Source organism: Benincasa hispida, chromosome 3 (assembly GCF_027475165.1).
Source record: "Benincasa hispida cultivar pf3 chromosome 3, pf3_genome.v1.1, whole genome shotgun sequence".
In the NCBI taxonomy this organism is placed as follows: Eukaryota; Viridiplantae; Streptophyta; class Magnoliopsida; order Cucurbitales; family Cucurbitaceae; genus Benincasa; species Benincasa hispida.
The window spans coordinates 57,198,920-57,216,853 of NC_143480.1; the positions used below are offsets into that span (position 1 = coordinate 57,198,920).

The window sequence follows — 17,934 nt, forward strand, 5'->3', positions numbered from 1 at the left end:
CCAATAGTAGTATCAGAGCAACACATCCTTGGACGAATGGCAGGAAGAAGAAACATCCATCCAAGAGGAGGAGTTGATGCTCCAACGATAGACCAAGAGGTGGAAGACACTCTCACCCTCTCTTCAAGAACCACCACGAGACGCTTGCTGTCCGTGGAAGGCACGTTGGAGGGAATTCAAGGCTCGTCAAACAATCTGGAACAAATAGTAGTGAGGCTCGTGAGAAGGATGGATGCAATGGTGGCTCCGGCCCAAGTTGACGAAGAAGCTCTGGCATTTAATCAAAATTGGGAAAGGGGAAGCCGAGGAGCTAGAGGGCCAAGAAATTTTCAATTCCAGCAAGAAAATCTTCAAGAAAAGAGTCCAAGAATTCATGGGCTTCTCCAAGAAAATCCAAAAAGACGTCCAAATATGCAAGAAAGGCATCAAGAATTCCAAAATTGGAATTCTTCGAGTGAAGATGATCTAGAAGAAGAGTATTTTGATGCAAGAAAAGGCCGAGAAGGGAGATATGAAGCTAGAGATGATCCTTATGACTTCAAAATGAAGATAGACTTACCGTTTTACAACGGTAAGCATGACATTGAGACGTTTCTTGATTGGATCGAGAACACGAAAGACTTCTTTGATTACGTGAATATGCCAAATCACAAGAGTCAAAAAGTTATGATTAGTAGCTTAGGTGTATCTGCATGGTGGGATCAATTGGAGGTGAATCGCCAAAGACAAGGCAAGCGGCCTATTCGAACGTGAGAGAAAATGAAGAAGTTGATGAAAGGGAGATTTCTCCCTCCAAATTATAAGCATACATTATATAACCAATATTAAAATTGTAGACAAGGCTCTCAGCCAGTAGCTAAATTCGTGGAGGAGTTCCATCGTTTGGGGGCAAGAACCAACTTGGCTGAAAATGAACAACATGTGATTGCACACTTCATTGGTGGGCTGAAAATGGACATCAAAGAGAAGGTAAAACTCCAACAATTCAATTTGTTGGCTGAGGTGATTGCTTTTGCTGAAACAGTGGAAGAACTCAATGAAATTCGCTTCAAGAAAGCTTTAAAAAAAAAAAAAACCCCAATGGGAAGCATCCACAAGTAGGAGAATGAATTCCTCATTCAGAGTTGCTAACCAACCATCATCCATATCCTCGACCAAAGAAAATGAGAAAGTCTTGGGGAGGGCGTGGAAAAGAACTCTGAAGCTGCCAACAAAAGGAAATCCCAAAATCCTTGCAACCGGCCTACATTCGGCAAATGCTTTCGATGCGGCCAAGCTGGTCATTTGTCCAATGAATTCCTTCAAAGAAAGAGGGTAGCCTATTTGGAAGAAGATGAAGAACCTCTGACTGAGCACAGTGAAGAAGTTGAAGAAGAAACCGAGCTTATTGAAGTGGATAATGGAGATAGTATCTTATGTTCTCCAAAGGATGTTAATCGCTCCCAAAGGAGATTCAAACCCCCAAAGACATTGCCTCTTTAAGACACGATGCACGATTAATGGCAAGATGTTGCAATGTCATCATTGATAGTGGAAGCAGTGACAACTTTATCTCCAAGAAGTTAGTGGCAACCTTGAATCTCAAGGTGGAAGCTCATCCAAATTCTTATAAGATAGGTTGGGTGAAAAAAACGGAGAAGCACAAGTGAATGAAATATGTACCATCTCTCTTTCAATTAGCAATAGTTATAAAAACCAAATAATGTGTGATGTGCTTGAAATGGATGTTTGTCATATACTCTTAGGAAGACCATGACACAAGTGAATGAAATATGTACCATCCCCAGTTATAAAAACCAAATAATGTGTGATATGCATGCTCGGTGGATTTCATTCATACAAAGATCTGAATTCGTGATCAAGCATCAATCTAGCAAGGAGAATAAGGTTGTTGATGCTCTTAGTCGAAAGATTTTGATTCTAACTACACTAGCTACGGAAGTGACTGCATTTTCTCACCTAACAAAATTGTACGAAGATGATCGAGATTTTGCCGATATTTGGTACAAGGGTACTCACTTTCTAAATACTGAAGACTTCCACATCATGGACGACTTCTTATTCAAAGAAGAACAACTGTGTATCCCTTACACATCTCTTCGAGAATCCCTTCTAAAAGAAACATATTCCGAAGGCCTAGCAGAACATTTTGGCCCAAACAAAACATTTGAATTAGTAGCTAAACGGTTCTATTGGCCACAACTTCGAAAAGTTGTCAATAATTTCGTTAAAAGGTGTGTTGTTTGCCAGAAAGCCAAAGGAACCTCTACAAATGTCGAACTATATACTCCATTACCAATCCCTACAACCATTTGGGAAGACCTATCTGTTGATTTTGTTCTCGGTCTACCCAAAACATAAAGAGGGTATGATGCAATCATGGTGGTAGTGGATCGTTTCAGCAAAATGGCCTATTTTCTAGCATGCAAGAAAACAAGGGATGCAGTCTATATTGCTAACCTCTTCTTTAGAGAGGTAGTTTGTCTTCATAGAGTACCTAAATCAATCGTCTCAGATAGGGACATGAAATTCCTTGGTCATTTTTGGCGTACTTTGTGAAAGAAGTTTGACACTAGCTTGAAATTTAGCACCACTTCACATCCACAAACTGACAACCAAACAAAAGTCACCAATAGAACCTTGGAAAATCTTGTACGATGCATAAGCGGATCGAGATCAAAGAAATGGGATTTGTCCCTTGCTCAAGCGGAGTTTGCCCTTTAATAACATGAAGAATAGATCAACGGGGAGATGCCCCTTCAAAGTAGTATACACTCAACCTCCTAAACTCACATTTGACCTTGCTAACTTACCCTCTTATGTGGATGTTAGTCTTGAACCTGAAAGTATGATTGAAAGAATAGAAGAATTGCACCGAGAAGTACATGACCATTTAGAAAGGACCACAGTCTTCAAGGAAACTAAAGACAAATCAAGAAGAGAAGTCAATTTCAAAGAGGGAGACCTTGTAATGATCCACCTTTGCAAGACAAGATTTCCAACTAGAACATACAACAAGTTGAACAACAGAAAACTGGAGCCTTTTAAAATCCTACAAAGATATGGTTCTAATGCTTATCGCATTGAGCTACCACTTGACCTTCGCATCAATTAAGTTTTCAATGTAGTAGATTTGAAACCTTATTTTTCTCTGATGAATTCCAGCAAGCATCCTGATAGCCTCGAGGTCGAGTTTGAATTTTAGGGAGGTGGAATTTGGTGTATTGAGAAACATTTGTAAGCAAGTTAGAAGAAGAGTTAGTTGAAAAATAGTTAGTTACATGTTAGTTAGTTGTTATTCAGCACATGTGAAACATTTTCCCTATAAATAAAGCACCTCTAACTCATTTGAGGAGAGATTCAATTTGATAAAAAAAAAAAAAAAAAAAAAAAAAACTAGAGTTTGGTTTACACCAAGAACAGTTACTCTGAGCTATGTGTATATAATACATTTTCCTTCAATGTGGAAGATGGCTTTCTGTCCAAGGTGCATCCTGTGTTCCTGGAAAAAGATTTAACCAAAGATGAGAAATGAAACTGAACAAAAGGTGAAACTCTCTGCAGCCATGTTTCATCTGTGATATCATACTGGTGATTCAATGCATGTAGATATATGACGCACTACAGTGTTCACAAAATGATACAAACTTGAATAGGTAATTTGGCCAGACGTCATTAGTAACAAATTGTCTATGGTATAGAAAATTAGAAATGAAGTAAAATACACGACCAATTTCACTTTTCGGTATTTATTCAATAAATATTAGACAAATTAGAAAATTGAGACGTGCTGAACGCAGTTCTGAAAAGCAAATAATTTTTGGCAGCCTCGTCTGGTTCTAAGGCATTGAGGTTCTCCAATTAATCTAGTCTGTTTGTTCCTCTCTTTGGTTCTGGTTTTGTGGATTGTTGGTATTAGTTTTGTTGAAGTTGTCCTAACAGTTGTTCTCGTCATTTGGCTGCTTGTTCTCAGAGTTTCAGTTTCAGTGATGTTTGGAGTTTTCGCTTAAAGAGCCAATTTGTTCCATTATGGGTTTTATTTGATTGCATTTGCTTTATTTTTCTGGGCAAGTCCAGCGTAAGGATATATTTGGTTGTATTTGCATTATCTTGCTTTTTATGTCTCATTGTATTTCGAGTATTAACCTATTTTCATTTCACCAATGAAAAGTTTTGTTTCCGTTTCAAAAAAAAAAAAGTAAAAGAACTATATGCTTGTATACGGTGTAGACATCTAAAATAATGTTGAGATTGAAATATCCCTACAGTTAAAAAAAACATGGTTGAAATTATATAAACTAATAGAACAAGAGGAGGAATGTAAACAAATTGACAGGTCAAAATTTCAGCTTACATAATATGCGGCCCAATGACAGATCTCATGCTTTAGTTCAGCATCCAATTTCTCGAGTAGCTCATAAAGCAGCCTCTGAGTAAGTAGATAATATGAATCTCACATTAAAAAAGAAAAAATCAATAGAAATTGGGGAAGAATGCTTACCTTCAATATAATCTCCGGTGGGATACAATTAACCAGTAGCTCGTATAAATTCCCGCGAACCTGGAACAATCTATACCGCAAAAAAGAAGCCCATTTATTTCAAACTTCGTACAACTCTCCAACTGGTTAGTAACAAAAGAATAAGACAATTAAAAAAGTCACTAGTCCTCTCCATATATGTTTTCTATTAGACAATTGTAATTTCTCACAATTTCTACAGTTTTTTCTCTGCTCAACAAAAAGAAAACAAAAGTCAAATACACGTGTTTTTTCTACTTCCATTGAGAAAAAATGAAAGAATACAAGACACCAAGAAAAAAGAATAATCCTCAAAATGAGCCACTCTAAAGAAAATGGCTCCAATCAAGCAAGATAATGCCTAATGGATAATTACAAAAGTCCTTACGCACAAAAGCCCAAAGGGGGATTTGGAACACCAAACTTCCTCCCCATGCTTTACTCCAATATATATATATATATATATCACTTCTCTCAGCCAAAAGACCTCGTAACAAAGCACAAATGCCAGTTATCCACAAATACCAGCTTTTTCACGAAAGGAGAGATGAAGTACGGGCTCCTTGTGATCAATGCCAAACTCTAGGCCTAACCATCCTTCCAAATGACTGAAATAAACAAGTCTAGACTACCGAAGCATAATCACAAGACCACCGAAGATGATCAAGATCCTCATTGCTTCCCTACAAAGGTCAATGACATGTTGAACAAGGAGTAGGAATCTTCATTCATTAGATTCATGACCAGAAAAGGTGAAGTATCGACAGGTACTTCTAAGTTCAAATGATGACCAGGAAACTCTACCACCTTCATCCAACCAGACAAAGATCATCATACCATCCACAGAAGTTTAAGGATTGTTTATCTTTATGTAATTATTTGTTCATGAAGAATAATTGGGCAACAAATTTTAAGAATCAAAAGCAGATCGAATGACAAAATGGTGAGCTAGAGAAGTACCCAACTGAGATATATGAAGAGAAGCCACACATATATGATATTGAGATGTATGTTATAGTACAGAATACAACAAAAAAAAAAAAAAAGAGGTACATGAGAGACGTACCTCTTGGGACTCTGCTCCTTCAATATGTCAGATGCTATCTCAATGATGTACTCCTCCCAATCCATTGGTGGTATTGCCTGGTTACTGACAAAAGGATACCTAACCCAAAAAAAAAAAAAAATAGACAGCTCAGTCCCAATCCTTCAAGATTGTTTTCCAAGGTATTTTTTTATGATAAGAAGTGACAGAGAAGCTTGGATATGTAAGAAGACTAGTGGAGACTAACTGTTGAACACGACAAGTCTCAAATGATAGTATAGCTCTCCTCAAACTCCGGTTTGATTTGTCTACAATACGGGAAGCAAATCTAGATGGAAGTTGCAGTCTTTCTTTCTTCCCAATGAACTCCAGTACCTTGAGAATCTGGTGAAAGAACGTAACTTTTTTAACAGATTTTAGGTCTAAATGACTATAACAACAGGTTTAAACTATTTCTTATAAAAAAAAAAAAAAAAAACAGGTTTAAACTATTAACAAATACTTTTTAAGTCTAAGATTTCAGGTAAAAGTAAGTAAGACCATGCCCTGGAACAGGAAATAGGTTTTTAACTGTCCAAAACTTACAAATCAAAAGTCTTAATCCACTAACATATTTTTTTCCCTCTAGTCTAATATCGTTGAGTACACAAATAGGTAGAAAATATTACATGACAACTAAAGATGGAAGCTACTGAATATAGGCATCACTAGAAAAGGCTTTAAATAGTTTAAGCAGAAGACAAAAAATGAAAATGGCATTGAACTATTGTTTCTTATCCCAAAAGAAAAAATGCCAGTGAACTGTTTGTTTTTCTGATAGCAGCATTGGTACCCAGATAAGGTAAGTATTTGAAAAGGCATTCTTTCACCTACTTACATCTAAATATTAAGTTAGACACCCAGAAAATTGTTGCCCATGGACTGCTAGAATAACATATTCAAGAATAATTAGATCAATCCCGGCCGCGACAAAGAGGGTTTTTTCTTAGTAAAAGAAATATTTCATTGATAAATGAAAAAGGGGGAAAACCCCAAGCACCAAAAGGTGAAACATTTCATTGATAAATATTAAGCTTTATCTCATCATTTGGATTCTGTCAGATTGTGTTTCTTATCTGATTCTTGGTTATGACCTTTGGATTCTTCTTTGGATTCTTCTATGGTTTTTACAGGTAAATCTCTTATGGCTGATTTTGTGGATGTTAGGGAGTCCTGCTTGTCTGATCTCTATTCGTAATTTGGAAAGATTATTTTCCTGTGAAGATTAAGATCTTTCTTTGGGAGCTTAGCTGGGGTACCATCAATACTGTTGATCATTTTTAGTGTCATTTTCCTTATATGTGTATTTCTCCCTCTTGGTGCCATATGTGTCGTCAACATGCTGAATCCTTAGCTCATTTGTTTTTTCAGTGCCCTTTTGCTGCAAATTTTTGGGATATTGTTTTGCCTTCTTTTGGATGGTCTTTTACTTGTCCTAATTCCATATTTGATGCTTTGGCTTCTTTATTGGTGGGTCATCCTTTTGGTGGTACGAAGGAGATGGTTTTGGCTAGCTCTTGTGCGTGCTTTTTTCTGGAAGTTGTGGGGCAAAAAGAACAATTGTCTTTTTAATGACTCTTCTTCATCTTTCAACCTTTTTATGGAATCTGTCTTGTTTACAGCTTTTACTTGGTGTAAAACAAAGCATCCTTTCAAACATTTCAGCTTATCATTTTTAGTCAGTAATTGGCGCGATAAAAAGAGTTTTCATGCTTCTATTATTAATATGACATCAGTTTTCAATAGTTGTCTAACTCCAAGTTCTTAGTCGAAGAACAAGTTCGATACAGGTAAATTTATCACATTGGTTAGCGACATGACATTTTATAATTACATACTTCCAGTCCATCAATTAGTTTACTCAAATTCATATCGAGAACAAAAAGGAAATAAGGCAACAAAAACAAAAACCTCCTGACCTGCTCCTCTGTTGGTCCATTTATCCGCACATTTAGGCAGCGAGAACGGATTGCTTCAGTAACTTTTGATGAACTATTGCAGCAAAGAATTAACCTACAATATGAGCTATATTTCTCCATTGTTCTCCTATGAGAGTGTTGGGCTTCCCTTGATAGTTTGTCAATGTCATTTAGAACCAAAACTGATATATAAAAAGCACAAAAAATCTCAATATCTTTATAGAGATATAAAGTCTTGAGCATTCAAGCATACTGATAAAAGAAGCTGCCAAACAAGCAATAAAACTACTTAGTACTTGTTTGGTGGTGGCTCATTAATAGTTTTAAGCATTAACCATGAACAACTTATCAATGTGGTTGGAGGGGACGGGGAAGAATCAACACCTTTATGCCCCTTTTTCCCTTTGGAGTCAATTTGTCTGTTTTTTGCTATTTCTTTGATAATCTCTTGAATAATATATCTATCTTGGAAACCTGCATCGCTGGGAGTGAGCTCCACGTGGTTTGTACTTGATAAGGTGGTCAACTCTATATCGATAGTTCTAGTTTCAGCCTGAGAAGAAAAACAAGAAAGGAAGGGCATAGAGATAGAGAGAGAAAGAGATGATGAGAATATAGAGATAAATAGTCAAATAACAGCTTCAACTAATTAAACTAATTAAAATTTACGTTATTCCTACAATATTCGGAAGTAGTAATCATAAAAACTGATAACTAAAAATCTCTTTCCCCAAATCTGAACTCAATTACTTTCCAAGACATCTGGAAAGAGATGACACCACTACCATTTGGTTTTTTGTTTTTATTTTGTAAAAGTCCGCCTATACACACACACCCCTTTCACCTATAAATTTTTTGCTCAATTATCTACTCTCTACCAAAATTTTCAAAACCTAAGCCAATTTTTTAAAACTTATCATTATTCTTATTATTTTTTTTTTTATCATTGTAAGAAATCGGGCAAAAACATGCTTAATTTTAAAAAATCAAATGGTTACCAAATGGGCTTAAACAACCGAAACTTACATCAACTTTCCACGTTTTGTTCTCCACCTTCACCTGCAGCCAAAAGGCAAGAGATGATCAAATACAACAAACAGTCAGAGAAAACAAACAAATCACAGAATTTCCCAGAATAAAAGAATAAAAACAAAAAGTAAGAGCCTATACTTCCTCCGCACTGGCTCCGAACATCTGCCAGATGAGGGCCATGACTAGGGTTTTCTTTCCGGAACCGGAGGGGCCATAGAAGAGCAAATGAGGACAGTCCTGTTCGGTAACCTAGGAGAATATTTACGGAAAACCCACATCAAAATCGTCGAATTGAAGTCTGAATTCATGAATGCAAGGAAAAAGAAATAGCGAAATTCGGTTACCAATTTCTTAAGATTCTGTGATGGAAATTTGAGGGTATGGACAAAGAGAAAGAAGTGTGATTGAAAGAGAGAGCAAAGGCTTGAAATGGCGGGAAAAAGAAAGCTGGAGTAGGGTGTAGACTGTCAACTATTGACAGAAATGGGCTTCATAAAATATGATTGTGACATATGCCTAAAAATGAATTACCGAAGTACCATTTTGAAATATATATACTCTTTTAAATGGAAATAAGGTAGCATGCTTTTTAAAAACTCATAAGAATAGTTTTTCTTGATTGGACGAGATCGGCCATCGATATTTAATAAAAGAATCAATTTTTTCTAACGATTGTTTTGATACACACCGAGATTTGCTAAATTTTTTTGTAGTCTTCTCAAATCTTATGACAAATCTTTTATCTTTATAAATTTTCTCCAAATTTAGTTATCTTTATTGAATATTATATCAAATTATTACTTGATTTTTAAAATCTTTAGTATGATTCCTGTTTTCACAATTCCAAATGGGTTTTTCAAGTATCAAAATAAAATTTTCAAATTGATTTAACATTTTTAAATTTTGTGAAAAATCAAATTTTGCGAAAATTGGGTAAGATTTTGGATATATATAGAAACTTGGTGCACTGAGAAAACTCAAATATATCAATTTTTATGTTAATTATGCTCGAAATTTTACCAAGAAAGTCCAAATATATAGAATTCTATTTTGTCAGAATTAACACCGAGATCCACGTGAATTTTTAAATTAAATGTCATCTCTCTAAATCTTATACCAACTCTTATTTCTTCTCAAATTTCCTCTTGTAATATTTCCCAAATCTTATATTAAATCTTGCAAATCTTACTTCCAAATTTTATTTACTAAGAATTTCAAAATAGATTTTCTAATTATCTATTTACCTTTTCAAAATTCTTCAAATTGTGTAATATTTAGTATTGTGATTTTTTAATTATGGAAAGATTTGGGAAGATTAACAGTATGTAATCTGGCAAGATGTAGTGAGACAATACCCAAAACAATTGATAAGTTAAAAAAATAAAACTTTTAAGGTGGTCTCACCCAAGATAGATCAAGAAAAACTATTTAAACGAATTTTCAAGAAGCATACTAGTTTAAAATTTTAAAACACTACTTATGACAACTTTTCTCAAAAAAAATAATTAAATATGTCTAAAAGGATCGAATGTTCATCAAATTTTACCAGTCGTGCAAGCACAAGATAGACCCTATTATTGCGAAGGGTTTAGAAAGATGATACCCCATTTTTCTAGGTGTATTTGAACAAAAATATCATTGTTATATATTAGATTTAAGATTTAATTGTTTGGATACCTTCGGTTTTGGAATCAGTTTTAAAAGTTTAAGATTGTTTAGATACCTTAAATTGAAGAAGGAGGAGAATGGATTGAAATTTTTTTAAAAAAAAAAAAAAAAATCATAAAAGAGAACAGGGTGGAGTCGGCCTGTATTTGATGGGAAAAAAAAAACTAGTTTGTGGCGGGCTGCGTGTGAATGGAAGGTCAAGCAAGTATATGGGGTTGATGACCTAAATTATGAACACTTTATTTATTTAATAAAATCTAAAACATGATATGGATAAATTTATAGTGTAACTATATAATAGAAGAGACTTGATCGATTTGGTCATTTGAATCTGAGAGTGGCCTATATTGTCCACTTAATATGTCGAACATAGCTTGAATTCACTCATTCCCTATAAAGTAGAGGAACTGCTCCCTGGACAAGGTTTGAACAATGTCCGATAAGGGTTTGGTTATAGTAGCTACAGGACAAAATGGTAATTTTGGCTTAATTGTATCAGTTTGTAAAGCGTCAATGCACATTAATTGGTTATATCTCATGGACACAAAAAAATGCAATGACCGACAGTTAATGGAAGTTGGTTAATTTAATAAAAAGTTTAATTAAAGGTCTCATCGATAGCTCGGATTAATGGGAATCCAATTAATTTTGGATTAATTTGAACGGTTCAAATTAATCGAGGAAATTGATTATATATATTATATAATTAATATAATGTATTTAAACATTATAATATAAAATTTTATTTGAAATAAAATAAATATTCGAATTTAATTTAAATATTAATTATATGAATGTGATTGATATAAATATTACAGGTTAAATTTAATATGAATTTGATTCATATTAAATATTGCAGGTTAAATGAGAAAAATCAAACTAGAAATTATAATATATATGATATAATATAAACTATAGGTTATATGTTATATTAAATATGACATATAATATAATATATATTATTATATATAATAAGTTAGTTATTATATATATATTAATTAAATTAAAATTTTGTTTTTAAGTTTTTAAATTTAAATTAATTAAAAGGAGGGAGTTATGGAAACAACTTCCCTCTCCCTTATTCTCTCAAGATATCGTGGAAGTGGGCAATTTTCTGTCTTCTTCATTGTTCATGCAGAGATCATAAGGTGCTTCCACAATGTTTTTATTGCGCTGCAAATTTTCTCTAAAAAAATAATCTCCTCCCTCCCTACCAAAATTATCACGAAGCCCACAAAACTTTCATGGATTTTCACCTTATACAAAATATAGAGGTAATCCAATGGTGGTGTCCAAATTGGGTTGCTATGTTTTTTTTTTTTTTGGGGTATTCGTGAGTTCGTGCAAGAAGGAGTTCATTCGAACCGTTCATGACGGGAGAGGATTTCATGAAGTGATTGGTCCTCAAGGGTAGGTAGATTTCCTCTAATATCCTATCTTCTCTGTAAAATAGCATGTTGTAATTTTAATGCATATCATTGTTTCCATCCTCTGGAATTTACATTTTTGTATAAAAAAATAAAATTGGGCCATAATCCGCTTCTATGCGAGTGTTCACACATCCTTCAGTTGATATTAGAGCCAGGTTTTGAGTCTCAAATTTTTTTTTCAGAATTAATTTAGAGTAATTGGTGGGTTTTACTGTTCACACATCCTCAGGCTTGAAAGAACAAAAATGTTGAACTTCATCTCCTCATCATTCACCCAAAGTGTAACCTTGCCATCATATACATCAATCAATGCTCTGCCTATGGCTAGGAATGGCCTTCCAAGGATGATGGGAATTTCAAAGTCTTCTTCCATATCTAAGACCACAAAATCTACTGGGAAGATGAAATCACCGACTTTAACAAGAACATCCTCTACTACACCACGGGATAAGTGAGGGAACGATCTGCTAACTGCAATGATATCGTCGTCGGTTGTACCTCTCCTATGTCTAGTTTCCTGTACAAAGATAAAGACATCGGATTAATTGAGGCTCCTAGATCACATAAAGCTTTGTTTACCGTCAGATTCCCCATAAAGCTTTGTTTACCGTCAGATTCCTTATGTGCTCTCCAATAAATTGGTTCTGCTTCTTAACTCCTTCATGAAATCCCCAAGCAAAGCCTCCACATATGGTTTCTCTTAGAAAAACTTGGAGGTGCTTGCAAAACATTTTTATTGTTAGCATATGAAAATTTCTCGTGATTGTGCAAACCTGGGTGATAATGAGTGGGTTGGTTCATATGGTAAGAATTTTGATGGGTTATTTGAAATTGATTCGCTTGGTGCACATAATTTGTCTGCTTGGGATTAAGTACTTCTCATGACATAAGTGTATTACAAGTCGCCATTGATACAATCGATGGTTAAGTACATATGGACAAAAGATTAATGACATTAGTCAAAGTAGCCATCGACGCCTTTAAAGCATTTACCTCATTGAGTTCATAAATCCCAACCACTCTAGATGGAGACTATTCCAAGGGCCAATTATAGCTTGTGGCATCCATGTCCTCCAATAATGTCTGAGCAGCATCAGTAGTTTTTGCAAAAATTGAGCCACCTACATCAATATCCAAGATGGATTTCGTTGTATTAGTCAACACATTATAGAACAATTGGATTTATAACCATCAAGATATCCATGCTGGGAACACTTCTGCAGCAACTCCTTATAGTGCTTCCATGCTTCGAATAAGCGGCCATCCTCTCTCTATTTGAATGTGCCAATTTCTGTTATCAGCCTGTTCGTTTTTGCAGGAGGGAAGAATTTGTTTAGAAAGGATTAGGCCAACTCATCCCATGTGGTTATGCTTCCCGTTGCAAGTGACTCCAGCCAATCTTTCACCTTGTCCTGCACAAAAAAAGGAAACAATCTCAATCGAATAGCATCATAAGAGAAACTGTTTATTTTTACCGTCCCACTCATTTTCAGGAAAGAGCGGATGTGCTTATGCGAATCTTCATGTGGAGTTCCCTTGAATGCGAGGTGTCGTGCCATTTGAATTAAACCAGGTTTTAGCTCAAAATTATTGGCATTAATTGGGGCATCAGTAATGCCCGTCTGGGTTGTAGGGACAACTGGTTGGAAATAATCTCTGATAGTTCTAACAGCTTCCCCTTGGTCTCCCATGGCGTCGAACTCAACTCTCTTTTTCCTTCTTACTCTTCTCAAAGTCTGTTCAAGTTATGGATCACAATGAACAAGTTCAGTCTATTGACTTCTTCGCATACACAAGATTCTGCAACAACTCGAAAAAACAAAAAACAAAAATAAAAACAAAAACGTCTAAATTGAGATAAACTCAATCTTTAGCAATATTAAGCTTGGGGAAAAAAAATTCTTGTCGGTCTTCGGCAATGGCGCAAAAAACTAGATGTGTAAACGCAAGCGTACGTCTTAAAGTAATAAATCCCAAAATATGGTATCTCTTCAGGACCGGCGTGAGCAATTATTCCTAAGCTTAGCTATCATAGTTCTTCATTAATTTTATCCAGGCAACCAAAAGATGATTTTTATCAATGATTAAAAATAACAAAAATTCAATCACACACAATTACAATTCAGAGCGAACTTATCCAGGGTGTCGTTTCATTTAAGGAGTACAATGAGTAATGACATGCAATTGATTGAAATCGATAAACTGAGGCTAGAAGTTCTAAAATCAGGAAATCCTCTCTCGAGCTCAAACTTCCTAATAACTAACCATCGACCCAAATTTCTTTTATCGCTTGATTAGTTACAATATTAAGACCCTTCAATCGCACCCCTTATTATTCTAAATTCATCCTCATGTGATTTTGGATAACAATCTAAATTAATGGGTCCATCGAATTAAATTCTATCTCGAGACATCTAATTAACTTAAGTTCATTCAATTAATGGCCAGTTAATCGAAAGCATTAAGCACAAACAATTTAGAAATCTATGAAAAATCAATCAGTTGTAAATTCAAATACTTAAAGTAGCATCCCTAAAATCCACAAACACCCTGGAAACAGAGTTTAGTCACGCATGATTTCAATAACAATAATCAACAAATATTCAGTCATCATAGCAAAACAATAATATAAATGTAGAAGAATAATCTTCCATTAATAGGACTGAATCCCTATCACGATCTTCTGGACTCTTGCCACGAATTCCGGCATTCTCGATCAATTCTTCCCGTCACAATCAGCCCAAAAAGCTCTTGGATCAACCCTCAATCTAATTCTTGAATCTTCAGTTGGAACAGTTCGAAATCGCTATGATTTACCTTTGTACGGACTTGAATTTTTGTGTAAAACTCTCTAAAATTCTTTCTCTTTAGACCTGGTGGCGCAACACAATTTTTATAATGCCCTTGCAGCATTGCAACGTTGACTTGGTGTCATGTCAGTTGCGCGTAGAAATCGTAGCGTTGCGACACTGCCCTTTTTCAAATTGCATTCGTGTCTACAACGTTAGGGAGCAGTGTTGCAACGTTCACCCGGTGCTGGCTCCCTTGAATTGTCTTCCAAAATTGCCTTTTTTCTTATTCTTTGATTCTTGATTTCTTCCTAATTCCATAGTCAACCCGTGATTGCTTAAATTGGAAGTTTTGCCTCGAGTTTTTTTTTTTCATTTTCGCACAAATTACTCTTCATGCTTAGTTTCCTGAAATTACTCAATAACCCACGTCAAACTAACACAAAGCTAGCAATATTAGTTCTAACTTTGAAGGTAATACAAACAATTTTTAACTGCTTTTCATACACTCCACTAACTTTAGGACAAATGGGAGATTGTTGGGGTTGATGCCCTAAATCTGCTAGGTCTTATAGTTTGTAATTGTACTGTACAAAAAAATATTTATCTAATAAAATCTAAGAATTTTATTTGACAATTAGTAACATTAACCCACAAAACCAATAAACTAAGATTCAAGGTTATCTTCTATAACTTAAACATGTATGTGGAGACATACAAGTGGATCATGTTTAAGTGATAACCTAAACGGTCTATAATAGATGGATAAGGTTGGGTACCTTATCCTAGTGACACTACGAATACGACCTGCTCTATAATTGTTACAATTGTTGTAAAGTGTTACAAATGATATGATCGTGATTATTCATGTAGAGACATGTGAGCGGGGGTGTTCTATATAAAGAGTTTGTATAAAATCGGACCATGAAATGAATAGTCTCACTATATAATACCGTCGATAGAAAAGATTTATATTTCACCAGGATGACCATATGTGATTTGATCTTAATATTGAGTGAGTTGTGAACTCCTACCTACGAAGACGATCCCTTAATTTGCATTTACGATAGTGGCTTGTATCGCCGAGTCAATATGCTTTCCATTTTGAGTTTGTCTGATTGGGGAGCTGGGAACGCAATTTCACAATAAGGAATTCATTCCTTCCCTACTGATAGGGAAAGTAGAGAAATTGTTTCCTTAAGGGTTGATTCCAAGGCTTGAATATTAATCACATTAATATATAGTTTCCTTAAATTAACTTGAACAATTCAAAATCATTTTAATATTAATAGAGTTTCTTTGAATTCTTCTGACAATTTAATTTATTGAAATTCTTGTGTGCAAAATCATTCTAGCCTATGCATTATTGATTGATTAAATTGCATGTATTAGGATTGCACGTTTGGGGTTTAAACTTTTTATGGCCAAACTCATGTATGCCCTATTATAATCTTTTCCAATAAATCATGCTATAAGATATGGCTTCCGGCTTGTAGTATGTCTCAACAATTGAACCATTTCTTAATGCTTTTCAGTTTTAACTTGTATGTCGCTAAGAAGGAAAAGTTTTAAAATGAATTAATGCTGGTTTGGATTTTTATCAAAATTGGCTAATTGGGCTTTCTCTACTAGTAGGTTGAGGGGTTCACAAGATTGGTAAAATTAACTATTGTCTAATGATAGAAAATAAAAGGCATTCAAACTAATCCTAAGTTTTTCCATTAATTTGATTCAACCATTTTTTGTGCTAATTTTTGTTTTTTTTTTTCTCTCTCTGTTTGTTTATTTACTTTACAAAAACATAAATCCATCAAAACCCCTTTTCACGTGGAATTCATAAATTTCCCAACTGATTCAATAGTCTCTCTGTAGATTCGACCCCGATATTACTGTTTTACTACATTTGTAGTACAAGTCTTGGATCGGTGAAAATAAATTACATTTGCTCGGGCTAGGGGCGGTTATGGCAACGTCAGTCCTAGATTCCGACCAATGGTCCAACCAATAAATAGAAACCCTTCTGGCTGAGAGGGTAGGTCTCTTTGTTGAAGTCTCGGAGACACCACTTAAGGGAACACTCATCTACTTACCCTTGAGGCAGGAAGGATTTTGAATTTCATCTTGTATTATTATGTTCTCAGCTCCCTACTTGATCTTGTATCTAAAATGGTAGGCATATTGGGTTGATGATTTGGCCATCCTCACCCATACAAATCAAAGGTCAATCTCTCGTTAACAGGAGTTCATAATATACTCAGGATTAAGACTAAGTCGCCTAGGTCATTCTATTGAAATAGAAACCTAACTAGTCAATGGTATAACATCTAGTGGTTACCATAGTCTTATGCATACTCATTGCATAGGATACCCCCACCTGCGTGTCACCTACACGAACGTGTTGGATTATTACATTTGTATCAAATACAAAGTGGGTCGTATCCATAGTGTTAGCAAGATAAGGTACCCAACCATATCCCTATACTATAGACCCTTTAGGTTGTATCTTGAACATTGATCCCTGTATGTCTTCACATACAGTTCAAGACTCATAAGACAGCCTTGGATATTAGTTTATTGGATTTAAGGTTATTAAGACAAAATAAACAACAATACAAATAATAGCATTTATTGATTTAACAAATGTAACTCTTATTGGTGATGGTCAATTAATAACATTTACTATCTACAAGTTTTAGGGCATAAAACCCAACACTTCTGTCTTTCTTTAAGAGTTAGGTGATGCTTCTCGCCACCATCATGCTTTCTTTCAAATCTTGTTTCTTTTTCTTTGGAGGAAAAAATCAGCAGGGTTATATTGACGACCATAGATTTTGTCATGACACTATTCACAATCTTTTCAGTCATTTGATTTCTTTCTTATCATTTCTCTCTTCAGGGACTAGGAAATATTTAATTCCCCTGTTGGCGATACTCAACTCCGTTTCATGAGCTAGTGTCGTCAACTCCTCAAACGTACGAGGTTACATTCCTTGTAGGATGTAGAGAAGCTCTTGATGTATGCCTTAGGTGCACATCTCCACTACAGACAACTCCATAAGCCTATTTTTACAATATAAACTTAGAGCTCTCCATTGATTGATGTAGTTGATAATCGACCCTCCTTTCCACTGTTTGGTACTTGTTAGCTCCATCATGTTGACGATACGCCTTGTGCTATAAAAGCGACTGAGGAACTATCTTTCCAATTGTTCCCAGTTGCCAATCGCTTCCGGTTCTAGATTAGTATACAAATTGAAAGCATTTCTTTTCAAGGTACGGACAAACTGTTTGACTAACTGGTCTCTTCTAGTTCCTGCATTTTCGCTGGTTTCGATGAAGTGAGCAATATGCTGTTTTGGATTACCCCTTCCATCAAATTGCTGTAACTTTGGAGGTTGGTACCCAACTGACATTCTCGGATTGTCTATTCTTTTGGTGTACAGCTCGGAGTGCATAAAATAATATTGTGATGGTCCTCTGTACTGAGCCTTTA

The 17,934-nt window shown here is 35.2% G+C and overlaps 1 protein-coding gene across 1 annotated transcript; it reads right to left on the minus strand.

Moving 5' to 3' along the window:
• Nucleotides 1-3,261: 3,261 nt before the first annotated feature.
• LOC120073611 (replication factor C subunit 3-like) lies at nt 3,262-12,383 on the minus strand. The gene is made up of 11 exons (XM_090311989.1): nt 12,261-12,383; nt 11,939-12,169; nt 8,693-8,803; nt 8,549-8,581; nt 7,907-8,075; nt 7,523-7,704; nt 5,812-5,948; nt 5,586-5,684; nt 4,502-4,571; nt 4,355-4,429; nt 3,262-3,502 (listed from the first exon to the last, which is right to left on the minus strand). Exons 1-11 carry the CDS (start codon nt 12,381-12,383, stop codon nt 3,434-3,436), a joined length of 1,299 nt encoding a protein of 432 aa, XP_090168115.1. The 3' UTR covers nt 3,262-3,433.
• Between the last annotated feature and the right edge of the window lie 5,551 nt (nt 12,384-17,934).